The sequence below is a fragment of the Magallana gigas genome, chromosome 7 (genome assembly GCF_963853765.1).
Source record: "Magallana gigas chromosome 7, xbMagGiga1.1, whole genome shotgun sequence".
Lineage (NCBI taxonomy): Eukaryota > Metazoa > Mollusca > Bivalvia > Ostreida > Ostreidae > Magallana > Magallana gigas.
Genome location: NC_088859.1, coordinates 6,657,206 through 6,675,066, shown reverse-complemented (window position 1 = coordinate 6,675,066; position 17,861 = coordinate 6,657,206). Strand labels below are relative to the sequence as shown.

At 32.3% G+C, this 17,861-nt stretch overlaps 1 protein-coding gene and 1 long non-coding RNA gene across 2 annotated transcripts; both read right to left on the bottom strand.

Moving 5' to 3' along the window:
- Positions 1-9,188: 9,188 nt before the first annotated feature.
- Positions 9,189-10,823, bottom strand: LOC136270353 (uncharacterized). Its single transcript, XM_066067807.1, has 2 exons — positions 10,809-10,823; positions 9,189-10,367 (listed from the first exon to the last, which is right to left on the bottom strand). Exons 1-2 carry the CDS (start codon positions 10,821-10,823, stop codon positions 9,189-9,191), a joined length of 1,194 nt encoding a protein of 397 aa, XP_065923879.1.
- Positions 10,824-12,408: 1,585 nt separating this feature from the next.
- Positions 12,409-16,694, bottom strand: LOC117681868 (uncharacterized). Its single transcript, XR_010707915.1, has 4 exons — positions 16,347-16,694; positions 15,808-15,877; positions 15,138-15,212; positions 12,409-14,665 (listed from the first exon to the last, which is right to left on the bottom strand). It is a non-coding gene; the product is annotated as an uncharacterized lncRNA (long non-coding RNA).
- Between the last annotated feature and the right edge of the window lie 1,167 nt (positions 16,695-17,861).

Sequence of the window (17,861 nt, the reverse complement as noted above, 5' to 3'; positions counted from 1 at the left end):
TAGAATTACATGTACGTTGACCATATGTACACATTAACTTAATCGGCTATGTTATGGGACGATAACATTTTTTATCAATGTTTTTGCAAGATATGTAACAAATAACAGCCTATTTGTGGGTTTTTGCACTGATTATTTGAGATAATTTGCCGCCATCTTTTATGCATTCCACACACCACTCACAGTTTCTTTATTTGGTGTTCTGTGTGTATGGCGACAAATTGGTAAATTTGCACCACTCACCCCTTGTAGCTTCATCCTGATTACATTTTATCTGGCTAAGTGTAATGTAGTAGTATATTAAATACACACATCTTTGTTTGCAGTGCTTATTTACATCTTTAGAGATTTACTTACAAAAAAAGTTAACATTTGTATGACTTATATGTAATTATTGTCAATTTTGGTGCGGTGGGGGGTAGGGGGTAGGAAACTACAGAGAAACTTAACTTGGCTGTGAAACATATGCTTTTATTCTTTCTTGTTGATATATCAATGAATGAATTATAACAAAATATATGTAAAACAATTAATTTTGAAATATTCATGCACAATCAAATAAAAGGTTTTACTGTTCTCTGCACAAGAAATCGGCAATGTGAACAAATTGGCACCCTATCATCCCTACCTTTAATTGTAGAGAGTAGGTATCCTTCTATATTGAAAACAATTCCAAAAGTAAGACTCATAATAAGTTGTTTACTGAGGAAAAGGAAAACAAAATTGTATTTATTAATAATTCCGTATGATGTGATAATATCTCAATGATTTGTTTATAATCATAGTACTAGTGTATCACTGTATGCATACATAAAAACGATAAGTAATGCTTATATTTATTAGTGAAACAGGACAGATTATTTATATTTAGATTATTTAGATACATGTACTAATCTTCATGCGGGGATCTAGAAAGGAGGGGGTCAGGGGATCTGGACCCCCTCCTCGGGAAAATTGGAGCTTATTAAATTTACATAGTAAATTTTTTTAAAATTGGCCTAGGACCCCCTACAGAAAAAATTAGCTACGCTTATGAAGTTCTCTACCATAACCGCATTTTTACACAAAAGGGGTGAATAAACCCGGGTTTTAAACCATTACTGGTGGTGAAATACCTTAGGGTTCAAACGCATCAGGAGGAAATGCACCAGGGCAAACAAAATCACTCAGATCCGCGAAGCACACTGCATGATTACTAGTCTACTTAGATATTCTGTGTAAAAGTAAATATAAATAATTATTTAGTTAGGTAGGGAGAAGTGAACATAGCATTTATTTGTATATAAGAGCATGTACGTATGATTTTTATTTAGAACAGTTTGATGTTGCTAGGATACAGGTTTCAGATCCATGATTTGATTGGTTAATTTAGATATTGAATCTCGAATTTCGAATCTCGAATCTCGTATTTCGAATCTCGTATTTCGAATCTCGAATCTCGAATGATCCTTCTCGGCTTTCGTATGCAAATGGTCCAGGTATTGTAGTACTTTTTTAAAGAACAGCAACCTGTTATATCTATAATCTGAAAAGTTTGCTAACTTCGTTTGCCAACCGATAGGCAAAGCGAATGAAGTTCTGTTACAATGTGTTATCAAACTACAACTACAAATAAAACGGTGACCTGTTGTCGTAGCCCGATTATTCCTCTCACTGAATATCTGCATGTCATGCCCATGTAAATACATTTATTGGTATAATTGGAATACTTATTACCGACAAGTTGCAATTTATGGAACCAATCCATCTTCAAACCAACAAAAATGAGGTTTTATCGGAAGAAAGATAACTCGTAACATTACTTTAATATTTCCCTTTCATGTCTTACATTGTAATTTACTCAGTGTGAGTGCGTTCTTTCAGGCTTTAAAAAGTGTTATCTTCACTAATATCTTCCCAAGGATTTTAACAAACCAGTTACTTTCCTCTACTACATCGACCAGTCGTTTAGTAGACGGAACCTTTGATTCTCATAAGTAACAAAGATCTACTACATTTCTGGGTATTCTTTATTAAAATGGCAAGACGTTTTAATAAACGGAACAAAACCAGAAAAAACTGTCGTAGATCCCAATCTAATATAATACAATTTAAAAATACATACAAAAATAACGAGAACAACTCTCAGAAGTATGTACTCAATCTATCAAAGTACAAAGTCAACCAACACGAGTATTCTGTGCTCTGTTACAACGCACTTTGAAAAATTACGCACTTTGAAAAAAAATTTCAAAGTGCGTTAATTTTGGGACCAAGTCAATGCACTTTGAAAAAAAATAATTTTTTTTTCAAAGTGCGTTGATATCGTCGATATTAACGCACTTTGAAAAAAAATTGTTCAGGGTTTAGTCAAAATAATTGATACGTTTATATACAATAAATGATAGTTTTAACGTTGTGTAGCTTAATTTAAAAAAGAACCCACTGCATTCTCAGCTAACTTGATAAACAGTTTCTATATGAGAATTTTTTTCTCATAAGACAATATCTACAATTTACACACAAAGAACAATTCGGGAGATTTGAATTATCCAAATATGACATAAACTTCATCGCTTAGCAACTGCATTTTCCTATTTTGAGTATGCAGCGACTTTACTTCTTATCTGGTATATTGAGCTATGCAAGAACGAGTATGATTTGTATATACTGATAATGGAGATCAATGTATAACATATTTTAACTGGCTTATTGCATGTGCTTGAAAACAAACATAATGTGATAAAAGGATACGTTAGTTATGTTTATCAAAAACAATATGATCTTTTAGAAGATCAGTGCGAGGAAAAACCCCCACATCCTAATGCTAATTTTAAGTTTATAATCATTTAATGTTTGTTAATGTAATTTCTTTTTATTTTTAAGTGATTTATTTAATTAGAAAATAAAAACAGAATGTTGAAACTCTTTTTTAAAATAATTTAATATATCAATGGAGATAATACCGGTATTGTTTGGCAAGCTCGTTTTTCCAATATCACTCCAGTACTTAATTTAAAACAGAGTATACCGGTATTTCTTTTTCCACTCTTAAGCGTTTAAGTTGCTGAATATCCTATTTTTTGAAGGAAAAATGAGGGGTAGGGGTCCTTCTTCCTGTAATTAAGTAAATGATGAACTGGTGATTGACCGGTATCTTTGGTTAACCCACACCCCACCATCATCCCCGATCTCAAATACGGTAAATTATAGTTTCACCAGTGTTAACAAATCATCATACTATCAACAAATTAGAAATTTAATTCCAGAATTTGTGATTTATATCTATTTTTTCAAAGTGCGTTAAGAGTGTCGATACTAAAAAATGTTGATGTACCATCTTAACGCACTTTGAAAAAAAAATTCAAAGTGGGTTAACTTGGTCCAAAAATTAACGCACTTTGAGAAATTTTTTCAAAGTGCGTTGATTTGGTCCCAAATTTAACGCACTTTGAATTTTTTTTTCAAAGTGCGTAATTTTTTCAAAGTGCGTTGCCACAGTGCTCAGTAAAGGTTTAAAATTGATACCGACTCCACAAAACAGCATCACTAAAAAAGTCATCTTGAACGACTTTGACGAGTTTGCTAGAAAACTCCGATGCAAGTATCATTTTGACAAAGGGGGAACTCTTCCAATTCACCCATTCAAAAAACCCTCTGGTTACAACCCCTCATTCACATGTTATGCATTAGAGGATTACATCGACAAAACTAAATTAGAATTGTCATCTATTCCAATCAAGAAAATTCAAAATAATACGTCTAAGCTTGAAAGAGAAGCACTGACGTCTCTGAGAAACAATAACAATATTGTAATCAAAAAAGCGGACAAAAGCAATACAATTGTTATTATGGACAAAGACCAATATATTGCAGAGGCCATGCGCCAACTCAAATCAAAACATTACATGCAAGTTGATAAACCAGATCTACAGAACTTGCATCATACCATACAAAATAGAGTAACGCAAATGTACTCTAAGGGCTCAATAGATAAGGAAACGTATCGTTATCTCTGCGATAACAAACCATCGCTTAAATGCGGTCATTTATACCTGCTCCCTAAAATACACAAAATCAAAGATGAAGTCCGATATGCCCTTCAAAACGGCCTATGCAGCATCAGACAATTACCACCTGGCCGCCCGATTATTTCACAGTGTGATACGCCAACACGTAAAATCGGCGCATATTGCGATTACTTTCTCATTCCCATAGTACAAAATCAATCAACTTATATTAAGGACACCGCCGATTTTATCAATAAAATTGAGACTCTCGAACTTCCAGCAGAGGTGTTACTAATTACATATGATGTAACTAGTATGTATACCAACATGGAATTCGGCGAATTACTCAGCGCCGTCAATGAAACTTACAAAAACGCAAACAAACCACAAATCGACATTCCTTATCCAGAGAGCGAAGATCTTATCTTCTTATTGAAATGCGTCTTGGAAAACAATTACTTTGAGTTCAATGGAAAATACTTTAAACAAATCATAGGATGCAGTATAGGTGCAATACCATCTCCAGAAATTTCAGATACAAGAATGTATCAAATCACCAACTATATAATGTCAAAATTCAAATTCGCCAATCAAGTTCTTTACCACGGGCGATTTAGAGACGATGGTTTTATAGCCTTTAACGGCACACAAAATGAAATTTTAGAATTTTTTGACATCGGCAATACATGTCACAAACACCTGAAATTCACGTATGAAATCTCAGAAAAAAGTGTCAATTTTCTGGACACTACTATATACAAAGGCGTAAGGTTTCAGGAAAATAACATACTTGATATTAAATCATATATAAAACCAACAAACAATTTTCAATATCTACACAGAAAAAGCACCCATAGTCCTTCTGTCTTTAAAGGGTTCATAAAAGGCGAATGCATCAGACATACAAGGAATACCAGTGATCCTTGCATTCTATCTACAATTCTAACGGATTTCAAGACACACCTATCAAAGAGAGGTTACTCTGATAAGGAAATAGATCCCATTGTACGTACAATGGAAAACACAAATAGAAAGAAGTACTTGGTGAAAACAGATATAAAATGCAAACAACGACAACCAAATGTCATGATAACCAAGTACAACCCACACTTGAAGGGTCTCAAAAAGCGCATCCTGAAATACTGGAATGTCCTTAAAAATGATGAAATATGCAAAGAACTATTTACCAATGAACCTATAATCGCCTACAGTAAACACAAGAATATCGGCGAAATGATAATTCAATCACGATTACAATAATGAGAAAATCATAATAGGTAGACCCCTCATGAGGCGGGCCTTAAGAGTTAAAACCAGAACTCTTACAAAAACCGCCGAAACACTCTATGCATCCATAATAACAATATCAGTGTATAACGTGTACTCATAATGTGGTCTAGAGTGTCGGGTCTTAATAAATTTACAACAAGTTTGGTTGATTGATGTCGTCTTTTTATAAAATTTTTAGTACTCAAAACGATGAAAAAGATTTCAGTTCTTCAACGTATGCTTAGAATCCTTACGACTAATGAATTATTAATTGTTTCGAGTTTTCCTGGCAATTTTATATTTCATTATGCTCGTGAATACTGTACTTTATCTGTTTTTGAGCGGAGTTATCTTTCTTCCGATAAACCCTCACTTGGTTGTGGTTTGGTTGGTTGAATATGTGTTAGATTAACATAGCTCGCGGGTTTGCTGACGTAAAGAGTTGACCGTCATAGATAACTCATACTTTTTTTTAATAACAATTTTTTAATGATCTTTTGAAACATAAAATAAAATATTTGAAAAAGCAAGGTTGCAGTTATGCTAACATTTATAATTATCAAGTGCTCAAAATTTAAAGACTTGACTAACATTGTCTCCTTCAGTTTTAAAAGAAATAAGTGTGCGTCGGAACGCTTCCATTTAAAGTCATGTTAAGACAAGTGAATAAATTGAACCGTATGCATTAGCTTTGTTTCTTTTAAAATTATAACCTCTGTATTTTGCCGATCTTACTTTCAAAATTATTTTGGTTTTAGCTAGTTATCGTATATCGTATACGATTACAAACCTATTAAAACGTCAATAGTTGTGTCGTTATTATTTTAGCTTTGGTTGACTCAGAGTTTCATGAAGTGAAAAGGAGCCATAATTCTTCTCTTCACCACCTTACATTAATTGTATTAGTGCATTCGATAACATTCATAGGAATGTTAATTAGATTTACATGTTTTAAAATGTGTTAATCAGGTAGTCTTGTCAATCAACGCATTTTCATTTTATTATTCTCGGACGCAAGAAAATGATGACGTCGGGCTAACGTCATTATGAAAATTCAAGGTTTTGTGAAATCTTTTAAATATTTAAAGTTGTTTTACAAAAAATTGAGCGAGAACACATATACATTTTATAGATTTTATGTATTGATTCAAAATTATCTCTTCTGTTATTGTGTTGAGTAAAATTAGGTTCGTCTAAATCGTTTAAAAGTTTGGAGCATTTTTGATACGCGTTTCCCGACTAAGATATGCATTCTATTATATATTTCATTGAAATTGCGTTGATTTGTTTTAACAGCGACATTGTGTTTGAAACATGATAAAATTAATACCTTGCAGACGAATCTTAGATAAATTTTAGAAATAAAACTCACACGGACAAATTTTCAGGGTAAGTTTTTTTAACACGATGTAAACCCACGAGCTACCTTAAAATCTTGTCAGTTTAAATTGTCCTAATTTACCCAATACATATATTTACTTAATTGTTCCTCAATTTTACATAACATTTTTCAGGAATTTGTAAATGGACTACTACTATGACAAGCTTTCTTGCAAAAAATTAGGATACCTTACCAGGCATTTCTGCAAAATACTAGAGAATGCAATTCCTATATAATCTTCTTGAAAATACACTTGAATTGCTGATATAAAAATTAATAAAGAAACAGCACAGCGAAATTCACTATTGGGCCGGGCTTTGAACCCACAACCTCTAGAACCTATGCTCCTGGAAAAGACCGGCCACGGCTCTTACCACTAGGCCATCTAGGCATTTATCCATATACAAGTAAATTTTAATCATTTTAAAAATCATTAACAAAATACTAATTTTTATTACAACTCTTTATTACAAGGAGATACAGAAAAGATTCTCGAGGAACGTGTCGTCTGACCTTAAAGAGGTTCGTTCCTCTGTTTTTTTGGGTAGCCATTTTGGGTCACCTCTATTCTAGAAATTATGCATCATATATTGATTCTATCCATAAATTCAAATGTTATAATGCCAATTTAACTATTTTAAATGAAATAGTAATGGAAAAATTACATATTTACAGAGTTTAATATGGGACTATATTTTGTGGTGGAAGGTTTTTAAGAAGAAAATGAACATTTTTCATAACTCACTTGTATTAGAGTACCGTCACTTTAGCTTCCTTATTTTCAGTTCAAACAAAATTTCCAGATAGTTTGTGCATAAATCTTAAGGATGGCGTTATATCTTAAGGATATCTTAATTTTGTTACGAAAAACATAATTTTACAATGATTCAATATTTCTATCGACACATATTGGTAAATTTAACATATATTTTATAAAAGTCAAGGAAAAATGAATCCCAATTTTTGTCTAAAATCAGCTTATTTCATGCCATATCTCAAATTTTACATAATAGACCCATACTCTTTGTTTTATTTTCTGAAATTTATAGTTTTTTCCGACAAGTTTATCATAGTTTGACAAAAAGTTTGAGACTGTTGAATAATTTCATTACATGTTGAATTTGTAATTGATAAAAATAGCGTTTTATCAGTGCAAAAAGGTCAAAATATCAATTAGGGGAAGAAATTGTAACATTTTTCTCTACGATAATTTTAATTTTATTTATTTTAAATAGTATAAATTTGTATTTGGTGCCATGGTTCATTCCGATAATAAAATATAAAGGGAAAATGATTTATGTGCAATCTGAGTGCAGAAAGGCCATATTAGATACACCGTAGCGCCAAATGAAGCATATAGACCCCACAATTTTGTTTTGAATTTTGGTTAAGCTATTTGTGTATATTTCTAAAAAATACTTTAGGAAAAAACTTTTGATCCTGTTATATTTGCATATCCATTGTACTTTCCCACTGTAAGCCCGTGCGGAGGAGCTGCACTCTCTATTACTCTATAATCGCAAATGCTCTGTTTGTATGCGCAATTGCCCCCGTAGATTTTCAGGTAGCCAATTCTCATCATATATATAGTGAATATTTCTAAGAAAAAAATATGTGGTGTTTAATATAAATTATCTTAAGTTTAAAATAAAATACAAGGTATTTTAGTTTTATTCACATTTAATTTTAATCAATTACTAATGTTATTTATTATTGTATAACAAAAATGTGCCTAAATGAAACGAAAGTGTTTAATTTTTATATTTTCATGTACAAAATTCAAAGTATAAGGAAAGACAACTCTTCCTAACTATACCATGATTTATGTACCTAACTGTTGGCGTACTATGACGTCATAAAGGTGTGACGTCATATACTTTTGAATGACGTTATAAATTTAAACCACTATACGATACATCATGTGTTTTTCTTCAACTCCCTAAAATAGATGTATTTAAAACATGTCTTATATTATATTAACATTTTAAAGGAATTACTGTTACCAAAGTAAATAAGAACAAAGTAAACAAGAACATTATGACGTCATAATGTTCTTGTTTACTTTGTTTTTAAATCTACTGAAGAGCCCGGTAAGGCGAAAGCGCTATAGATAAAAGTTGTTTGAGCATTGGACTTATTTTTTGTGTTTATTCATCCCCGGTACCAAGAAAAAGGATTTATTGAATATATATATATATATATATATATATATATATATATATATATATATATATATATATATATATATATATATATATATATATATATATATATATATATATATATATCCTCGTGTGCCCAGTAGTCGTGCGCTTTTGGGGCTGCTGCTGCTGAAACATGTTCCATAATCTTCGCTGATACCTCCGGCTCAGTAATTGCTCTGCCTGATGTAATCTTGCTCAAGGTTTTGCGTTCTTTTTTGGCCTTTAATCCCTCTGATTTTATACGAACAAGCTCTCTAGTTCGCTCTGCAAAAAAATCCTGACTGTTGTTGTTTTCATCTGCATCCAAATCAGAGTCGCTCTTGTCTTCTTCCTCGTTCCTTTGAGTCAATACCGAAGAAGGGGCAAGAGCTTCTGCTGGCACCACATCAGCATTAAAAGGATAATTCCACACTTGCGGAAGGCAGAATGAAGATTTTGAGCTGATAAAGCTTTGATGTATGCCTGGCATGCTAGGGCACAAATATCCTGTTTGGTGATTACAGTTGATGTTGCTCTCATCTTTTGGTGGCACAAATTGTTATAAATTTTCTGTAAAGAGCCATAGCAACCAACATCCATGGGCTGAAGAATATGACTAGTGTGCGCTGGCAAAACATGCAACACGATATTGTGTTCCTTTGCCCATTCAACAGCTGCAACTGAAACGTGAGGCCTATGTCCATCTAATAGCAGCAGTCCACCAGGAACATAATGAACAAAGTGGCTCTGTAAATACTGAAGAAATATAACAGAGTTTGACCATCCACTCTCTGTGACATCACCAGTTGCTCCAGGTGTTGAGCCTTCCATCAACTCGGACCTCATCCGCATGCCAGGAAAGACAAAATATGGTGGAATGGCAACCCCAGAGGTACTACCACATCCCAGTATGGTAACCGTAGAGGACTTTCCTGTTGTTACAGCTTGTGGCGTGTCTCCAGTGCCGGATACTACATGAGGAGGTGCATGGTTGAGTGTGATCCCCTTCTCGTCCACATTAAAAATTCTATGGGGCTTATCAAATAAGTTGTACTTTGTGAGAATCGACGACAGTTCAACAAAGTATCGTTGTACATTTCCTGGATTTGATGATTTTGCGCGTTGATACTCCAATGCCCGTGGCTTAACAACCTTCAGATCTGGCCAACGCTTCATGAACCCTCTAAACCATTTTAATGTGAGAGGTTTCTGCTGTTTGGTTCTCTTGCGTAGCTGAATGGCATAGTCAGATGCCATATTGGTCACCTCTTTTCGGGTATACCCATAACCAAATGAGGCCATTGCTTTCAAATGCGAAACAAGCATAGCCTCCTCTTCTTGTCCAAGCAATGGTGCTGGCCCCATAGTTACCTTTTCCAGGTCTACCTTCCCTTTGACCCGGTCGCGAAGAGTTTGGGTTGGGACATTATACTGCTTTGCAGCTTTGCGAACACTTGTCCCTTTTTCTTTGACATCTAGATATGCATTTATGAGTCGAGTTGGACTGTACTGTCTGAATTTACTTTTGGGTTTTTTCTTTGGGGTCTAAAAATATGAAAAGGGATCTTTAATTTGACTTTTTAATTTTTCTTCTGAATACAAAGGAATTATTTTATTTAATGAATAGAATATTGAACATTTCTTAAGTATTAAATTCAAATTAAAGGTATAAAAGTGTTTTTCCCTCAAATAAAATTATTGTTTTTAGCCCCTTTCTCAATTAAATTTATTCCTGCGTTATAATTACGTCTACAAAAAAATGTAAGGAATATGAACATTTTCATAACCCAACAATTAAAATGTTTTGGCCTGTAGAAACAATACACATTGTGACCTCTACATTTAGATATGCTAATTAGCCATGTGCCTTTCATGTCTGGAATGTACGCTTCAACCCGGTAAACATGCATTTTTATAAATAGTAAATTTGGTATTAACAAAATGGCGGATATTATACATAAAATATATGTTTGTATAATTTCCTACCTGTTTATTCCGCATATTTAACTCTTCGTTTCTGTTTATACGCACTTGATATCAACCTTTCAAAATCAGCCGTTTATGACGTAATATTTTCGCACGTGACCAAATGCGACAACAAACAAGATGGCGCACGACTACAGGACACGCACGACTATAGGACCTTCAATATATATATATATATATATATATATATATATATATATATATATATATATATATATATATATATATATATATATATATATATATATATATATATATATATATATATAAACACAAAAATAAGTCCAATGCTCAAACAACTTTTATATATAGCGCTTTCGCCCTACTGGGCTCTTCAGTAGATTTTTAAAATTCCTAATCCGTGGGGGGGGGGGGGGGGGTAACTTCAATTTGACTCCTCTTTTCCTTATTTTCATATCAATTTTTTACATACTTCCAAAAAAGTTGGGGGGAGGGGGGGGGGCAACTCCATTATAATTCATTTTTTTAAATGTAAATTTTAAAAAATTTGGAAATTGGGGGGGGGGGGGGTTTAAAGAGGTTTGTTACTCTGTTTGAGGATTATACTTATATTCACATCTATTTTGGAAATGGCGCTCTTTACGATGTACCTTACATTAACTCCAAATTAATATCTTTTTAAAGAGGCAGTCTACCATAGAACCATGCAAATGGCTATCAATGGAAGTATATCGAAATTTCATGAGACTTGGCACAGATATTCATGATAACCTAACTTGATTATAATGAGAATGATTTTTATTACATTACATCAGTAACTATGGAAACGGATGGCACTTGGGTTTTCCCCTTGTTCTATTTATAGAACTTTTGAAAAATTAGACAGCATACAATTCTTTTTAGTTTACTGGAAATATTACACACGTCAATTGAATAAAACCCGTTTCTTCACATTGTGAAAACCCATAGGTATTCTGAATAATAAGGAATTTAAATTTCTAAACACAATACACAAAGATATGTTGGCCTTAACTTCATGAAAATACTGAAATTTTACCAAAATTGACCTATTTGCACTAAAACTGGCATAACTGCCCAAGAAACGCATCAATTAATATAATATTTTGTCAGCTTATATGGTCTTTATTTGTCTTTAATCTGGTTGAGGGAATTTGGTTGCAAATGAAATTCAGTGGAAATTTTGGGGGTGGGTGGATTTGGGAGGGGGTTGGGGTGGACATGGTGCACTTTTATCTAGGGTAAGAAAAATGCTATTACATAATTATTTAGATTTTCCTTGCCAAATAAAACAAGTAGTAATGGAGAATTAAGTAGTCTTAAAAATTAAACACACAGAATTACTATGAATTGCCCTCAGTCGAGGGGGGGGGGGCTGCAATTGAAAGGAAACTTGGACCATTAAGTTTGTCACCTAACAGCGACGCGCAGTGGGTTAGAGGATGTACTACGAATCTGTAAGTCATGAGTTTGACTCCCGCTCTGGGTTTTTACAATTTTTACCTCTCCAAATATTTTTAAAAGCTCTTTTTTGGTTAAATATTGTAAAATTTGAAAATTTTAAACCGGTGAAAGTATTTCAATCACAATGTACATTAATCCATATTAAAACGGAATTATGTCCCACAGCACCTCAATTTATATAAGCATCCGCTTTGACATAAAACTGTTAAAATACAATAACAATGGATTTCATGTTACATGTATTCAAATTTAAATGAATGTACATATCAAACATTTTTTTCATCATATACATTTGTATTTTTGAGCAGAGTTTACAACATAAGTATATTGTTAAGATGATATCTGAGAAGAACACAGCAAATAACAATCTTTAACTTAATAAATAACCTGTTTAATATTCATGGATTATTTGTTACAGTTATAAACTTCAAAATGTACATATAACCACCTGATATGAAAAAAAAAATCCTGAAAAGCCTACATGTAACACTCATTTATAAGAAATACTTGTAATGAGCCTTTGCTTCAAATGGAGCAAAAATCAAAGACCAAATTATTGCAGTTATTTTCATGAAATATGAAAAGCCATTGTTTACAAAGCTATGAAATAAAATATGCAATACAACCAAATTTCAACCTACAATGAATACATCAGAAAGAAAATTTTAATTTCAGAAAAAAAGATACAAAATCAATGAATTGAAATATTCATTAGTCAGTTACATACGAAAAAAAGACAGAGATGTGCGATTAATTTAAATTTAGAAATTTTTCATCATCAATTAATACATGTATCCCTATTAGCCAAATAACATCATCAATAATACATGTAGTGCTATTAGTCAAGTAAAATCATCAATTTATACATGTAGCAATAGTGGACAACTATTATCAATTAATACATGTATCACTTTTGGCCAAATAACAACATCAATTCATACAGTGCTATTAGTCAAATAAAATCATTAATTTATACATGTAGCCGTATAAGACATCTATTTTCAATTCATACATTTAACACTGTTAGACAAATACATGTATTACCATCAATTTATACATGTAGCACTAATAACCAAACACCAACAATTCACACATGTAGCACTTATCTTTTAGTCAAATAAAATCATAAATTCATACATGTAGTGCTATTGAACAACCTTTATCATCATTCATACATGTTGCACTAAAAGCTAAATAACATTATTGATTCATACATATAGCACTGATAACCAAACAACATCAATTCATACATGAATCACTATTTGCCAAATAACATCATCAATTTAAACATGTAGCAATTTAAGACAACAATGATCATTAATTCATGTATGTACCGGGTACATGTTTCACTATTGGCCAAATAACATCATTAATTCATGTAGCGCTGTTAGCCAAATACATGTAACCTCATCAATTCATACATGTGGTGCTACTAGTCTAAGAACATCATCAAATCAAACGTATAGCACAATTAGCTAGCCAGGTAACACCATCAATTCACACTAGTGCTATAAGTCAACTTTTATCATCAAATCATTCATAAAGTTTACATCCTCAATTGATACACGTAGCGCTATTGGCCAAATAACAATCAATTCATACCTGTAGCGCTATTAGTACAAAAACATTATCAATTCATATATGTGTAGTGCTAATAGAGGACTAACATCATCATTCGTACATGAAATGCTATTATAGAACAGACAACATCAATTCATATATTAATTATGTAATGTTTTTAGCAAACTTACATCATCAATTCCTTCTTGTAGCACTATTAGACAAATAAAATTATCAATTCATACATGTAGCACTATTAAATAACTAACATCATTAATTCATACATGTAGAGCTACTAGCCAACATTCATACATGTAGCACTTTTGGCCAAATAACATCATCAATTCATACAAGTGATGTTAGACAACTCTTATCATCAAATCATAAATGAAGTGCTATTATCTAGCTTACATCCTCAATTGATACATGTTTGTCTATTAATGGCCTAAAAAAATCAATTTATACCTGTAGCGCTATTAGAAGACTTACGTCATCAACTCATACACATGTAGTGCTATTAGAGGACTAACATTATATAAATAGTGCCTGTTTGGGAGGGTAACAGTTGAAATTGACACCCCAAGGACACCATTGTCAACCGATGCGAAGCGGAGGTTGACAATGGTTTTCGAGTAGTATTTAACATGAAAATATAATAATATGAATTCATGCATGTATCACAATTCTCTTTGAATACTGAAGTTGATCAAGATTCATAGATGGCTGTGATTTTACAGGGGAGTACTTTCCATATGACAATAATTTCACAGCTTCATTTAAGATTTCATGCTCTGTTCTTTTATCTTTGGACTGATCAGACCCCACAGTTTTCTGAGATCACAGAAGATCAAAATCTGAAAATAAATATATACCGGTATATTCATTAAAATATATGTATTCAAAGTATTAGACTAAACTCAGCTGTTGGATACACACATATATGTACCACTATAATACACATGTAAAGCATTGACAGCTTTAATAACAACTATATGACATTTCAGAAAAAAATATGCATTGTAAAATTTACATATAATCATTTCAAGTGGCAGCCAATCTTTGAATGACCTCGATCCCTAAGATGATCACAGTGACTATTATCTACATTTAGCATTGTCCTTGTGCCTGAATCACATTTAAACTCATTGAACTGTAAAACTGAAATTCAACCATACAGTTCAAGAAACATATATACCACCCATGCGGCAATAATGAAAAGGGTCAAAAAATTCATATTTGGAATATCTATGATAATCTATGATAATAATGCCAAGTATGCGTCATTAATCATCTTGTACATCATGTAATATTTTTTCACTGTTATACCTCTTGGGTTAGAAAAAGATATATCAGCGTCCATTGCTTCAGAATCTGTAGTTCTCTCTAATAAACAGCATATTTCTACAAAAGAGTACATTTAATGTATATCTAATATACCGGTAATGTATATGTAGTCTATATATTAACAAAAATATAGCCAAATCTTATTTCTGATTTTCATACACAATATCTAATGTACATATACAAGTATCAATTGCCAATTGGATATCCCAAATGTTGATTAGTTGAACTCTCAATAGACATATTGTAAAATAACTAAATATAAAGTGTAGATGATTAAAGATTTTTAACCATTAAAAGACACTGTTATTATCAGTTAATCTAATGTTGTCCAGCTAAATAAGTTTTTAGCATGAATACAAACTATAATGCTATCTTAATGGGACAAATACATTAACCATTTGAAATTCCCTTTGATTTTTAAGACATTTTTATGTATAAACCTGTTTTTCTCTTAAATACTTAAATGAAAGATCCAGGCCTGGCATGCCCCCCCCCCCCTAAATATCTTTGGACAACATTTGTTCTTACATGTAGTACTCCTCAACTCCTTTGTATTTATATTTTCTGTTTCATATGTAATAAATGTACAACAAAGTTTTATGAGTTGAATACATCATAATAATTCAGTCAATCAATTGTGTAAAAAACACACCTTTCAACTCCTCCTTCAGATCTGTATTAATCTTGACACAGTTTTCTCTCAATGCGTTTTCTGCGAACACCTATTAATGGTAAAATTCCAAACATCTGATCATTCTGATGTGTCCATTATGCATTAATTTCCCCGTAAACGTTGGTTCATTTAACAGAGTTTTTGTTCATAATCAAAACAATAATTTATCAGTGACAACAGGTAAGGAAATTGAGATCAAGCATGGGTTTATAAAAGCACTAATTCATTCCTTGAATAATAAAAATAGGTTTTCAAATTTGTATGAGTATTTCAACAAGTAAATTTTAAGTTTAGAACACTATACCACTATAAAAACTGAACTGTATATCTTTTCCATAGATATCTAATCAAATTGGGAGGGGGGCAGTTTTAATCTGATATTGATGTGCATTTATTTTATGCATACATACATGTAGTTTGTCCTAGCAATATTTACTGGTACACATAAGAGTACTGTTATATAAATATTTTTGGTTTGTTAAGAATTATGTCATTGGGTAAAGGCAATTTTTTCTGACCAGAACCAGTTGGAAAATGTGTGCTCAGCTTCATCCATATCTCTCGGCTTTGAATGAATGTAATTCCACTCGCGATTATGCAAGATTGAGATTGTTTATGTAGTGAATGACAGCATGTTCTCCTTTTCCTTTTCCACTGAATTCCATATTCCTGCCTGTGTTTAGCACATGTACGCCCGCTGAAAATTGACAGCCTCAACCCATGCACACCAGCACGATGATTCTGGTATTTGTACAAAATCTGACTCAGAGGTACATTTAAAAAATCTCAAGTGTGCTGAAGTGTTTTTCTTACAATCCTAAAGTATATTATCTGCTTTCTCTTTACAATTTTCACCAAAACTACATTTCAAAGTGAGTCAAACCATCCATTTGTTGACATCTGGCTTTCTCCAATCATTCTTCTTTATCTTCTTTACACGAGAGTTCCACAAAGGGAGATAATTTAATTTGTAAAAATCCCGAATTTAAACACCGGAATATAAGCTTAATATTTATTTGCAACCAAATTCCCATTCAAATATATATTTTTATGGATAATTCTATTGTTTGAACCAAGAAACTCTAAATTTAAAACGTTTCTTGAGGTTTTATATCCTACTAAGAGAAGTAGTGTGTTTTGGACATTACCTATCTTATTATAATATTTGATCATCTAGCTTAAAATCAACGAATGAATTAAAAAATATGTGTGCACCAAATCAAAGGTATTTGTATCAGATGTTATGTGAATCTAACTCCATGTATGATTAAACTCTATTTAATACTTAAATGACTCTATGAAATTAGCCTTATTCATGCATGAAATTTATTATGAATAATGAGCTAAAAATAGAAATGGTCTTATCTGGGGGATTTCAGTGGTGCAGATAAATTTAACCATGAAAATTTGATAAAATAGACAATATACTTTAGATATATCCAGATAAACTATGAAAATTAATCTACACCCTTCATTATAAAATTTTGATTTTGCATGGTTCTATCGTAGACTGCCTCTTCAGTAGATTTAAAAAAACAAAGTAAACAAGAACATTATGACGTCAATCTCGTGACGTTAGGTAGGCAACGTTATACAAACAAACTGTTGAAGACGTGATTATGACGTCAAAACATTGTGACGTCAAAACATTATACAACGCATAAAAAGAGTCAACACAATTATAATGATAAAAGTCCAGTGTCTCTTGTACATAATTATATACATGTATATATATGCAGATGTTAAAAATACAAAATTTTAAGAATTTAACTTGGGTTTAAACAGTTTAACAAAATGATTTTCTTTTGCTTTACGCAATTGTTCATTGTTTTCTTTCACTTTATAAAAAGGGAATATATAAAACATTCCCTTTCCGCATATATCGAAATGGCCGCTGCATGGTGTGTTCCTCACAGATGGGTCTCTAATCTGCTGCTTGTGGACGCGCACTCTATCTGCCAGTTTTGTTCCAGTTTGTCCTATATAGGTGTCACCACAAGTAGGGCACGTCATGCAGTAAATCAGGTTCTTGG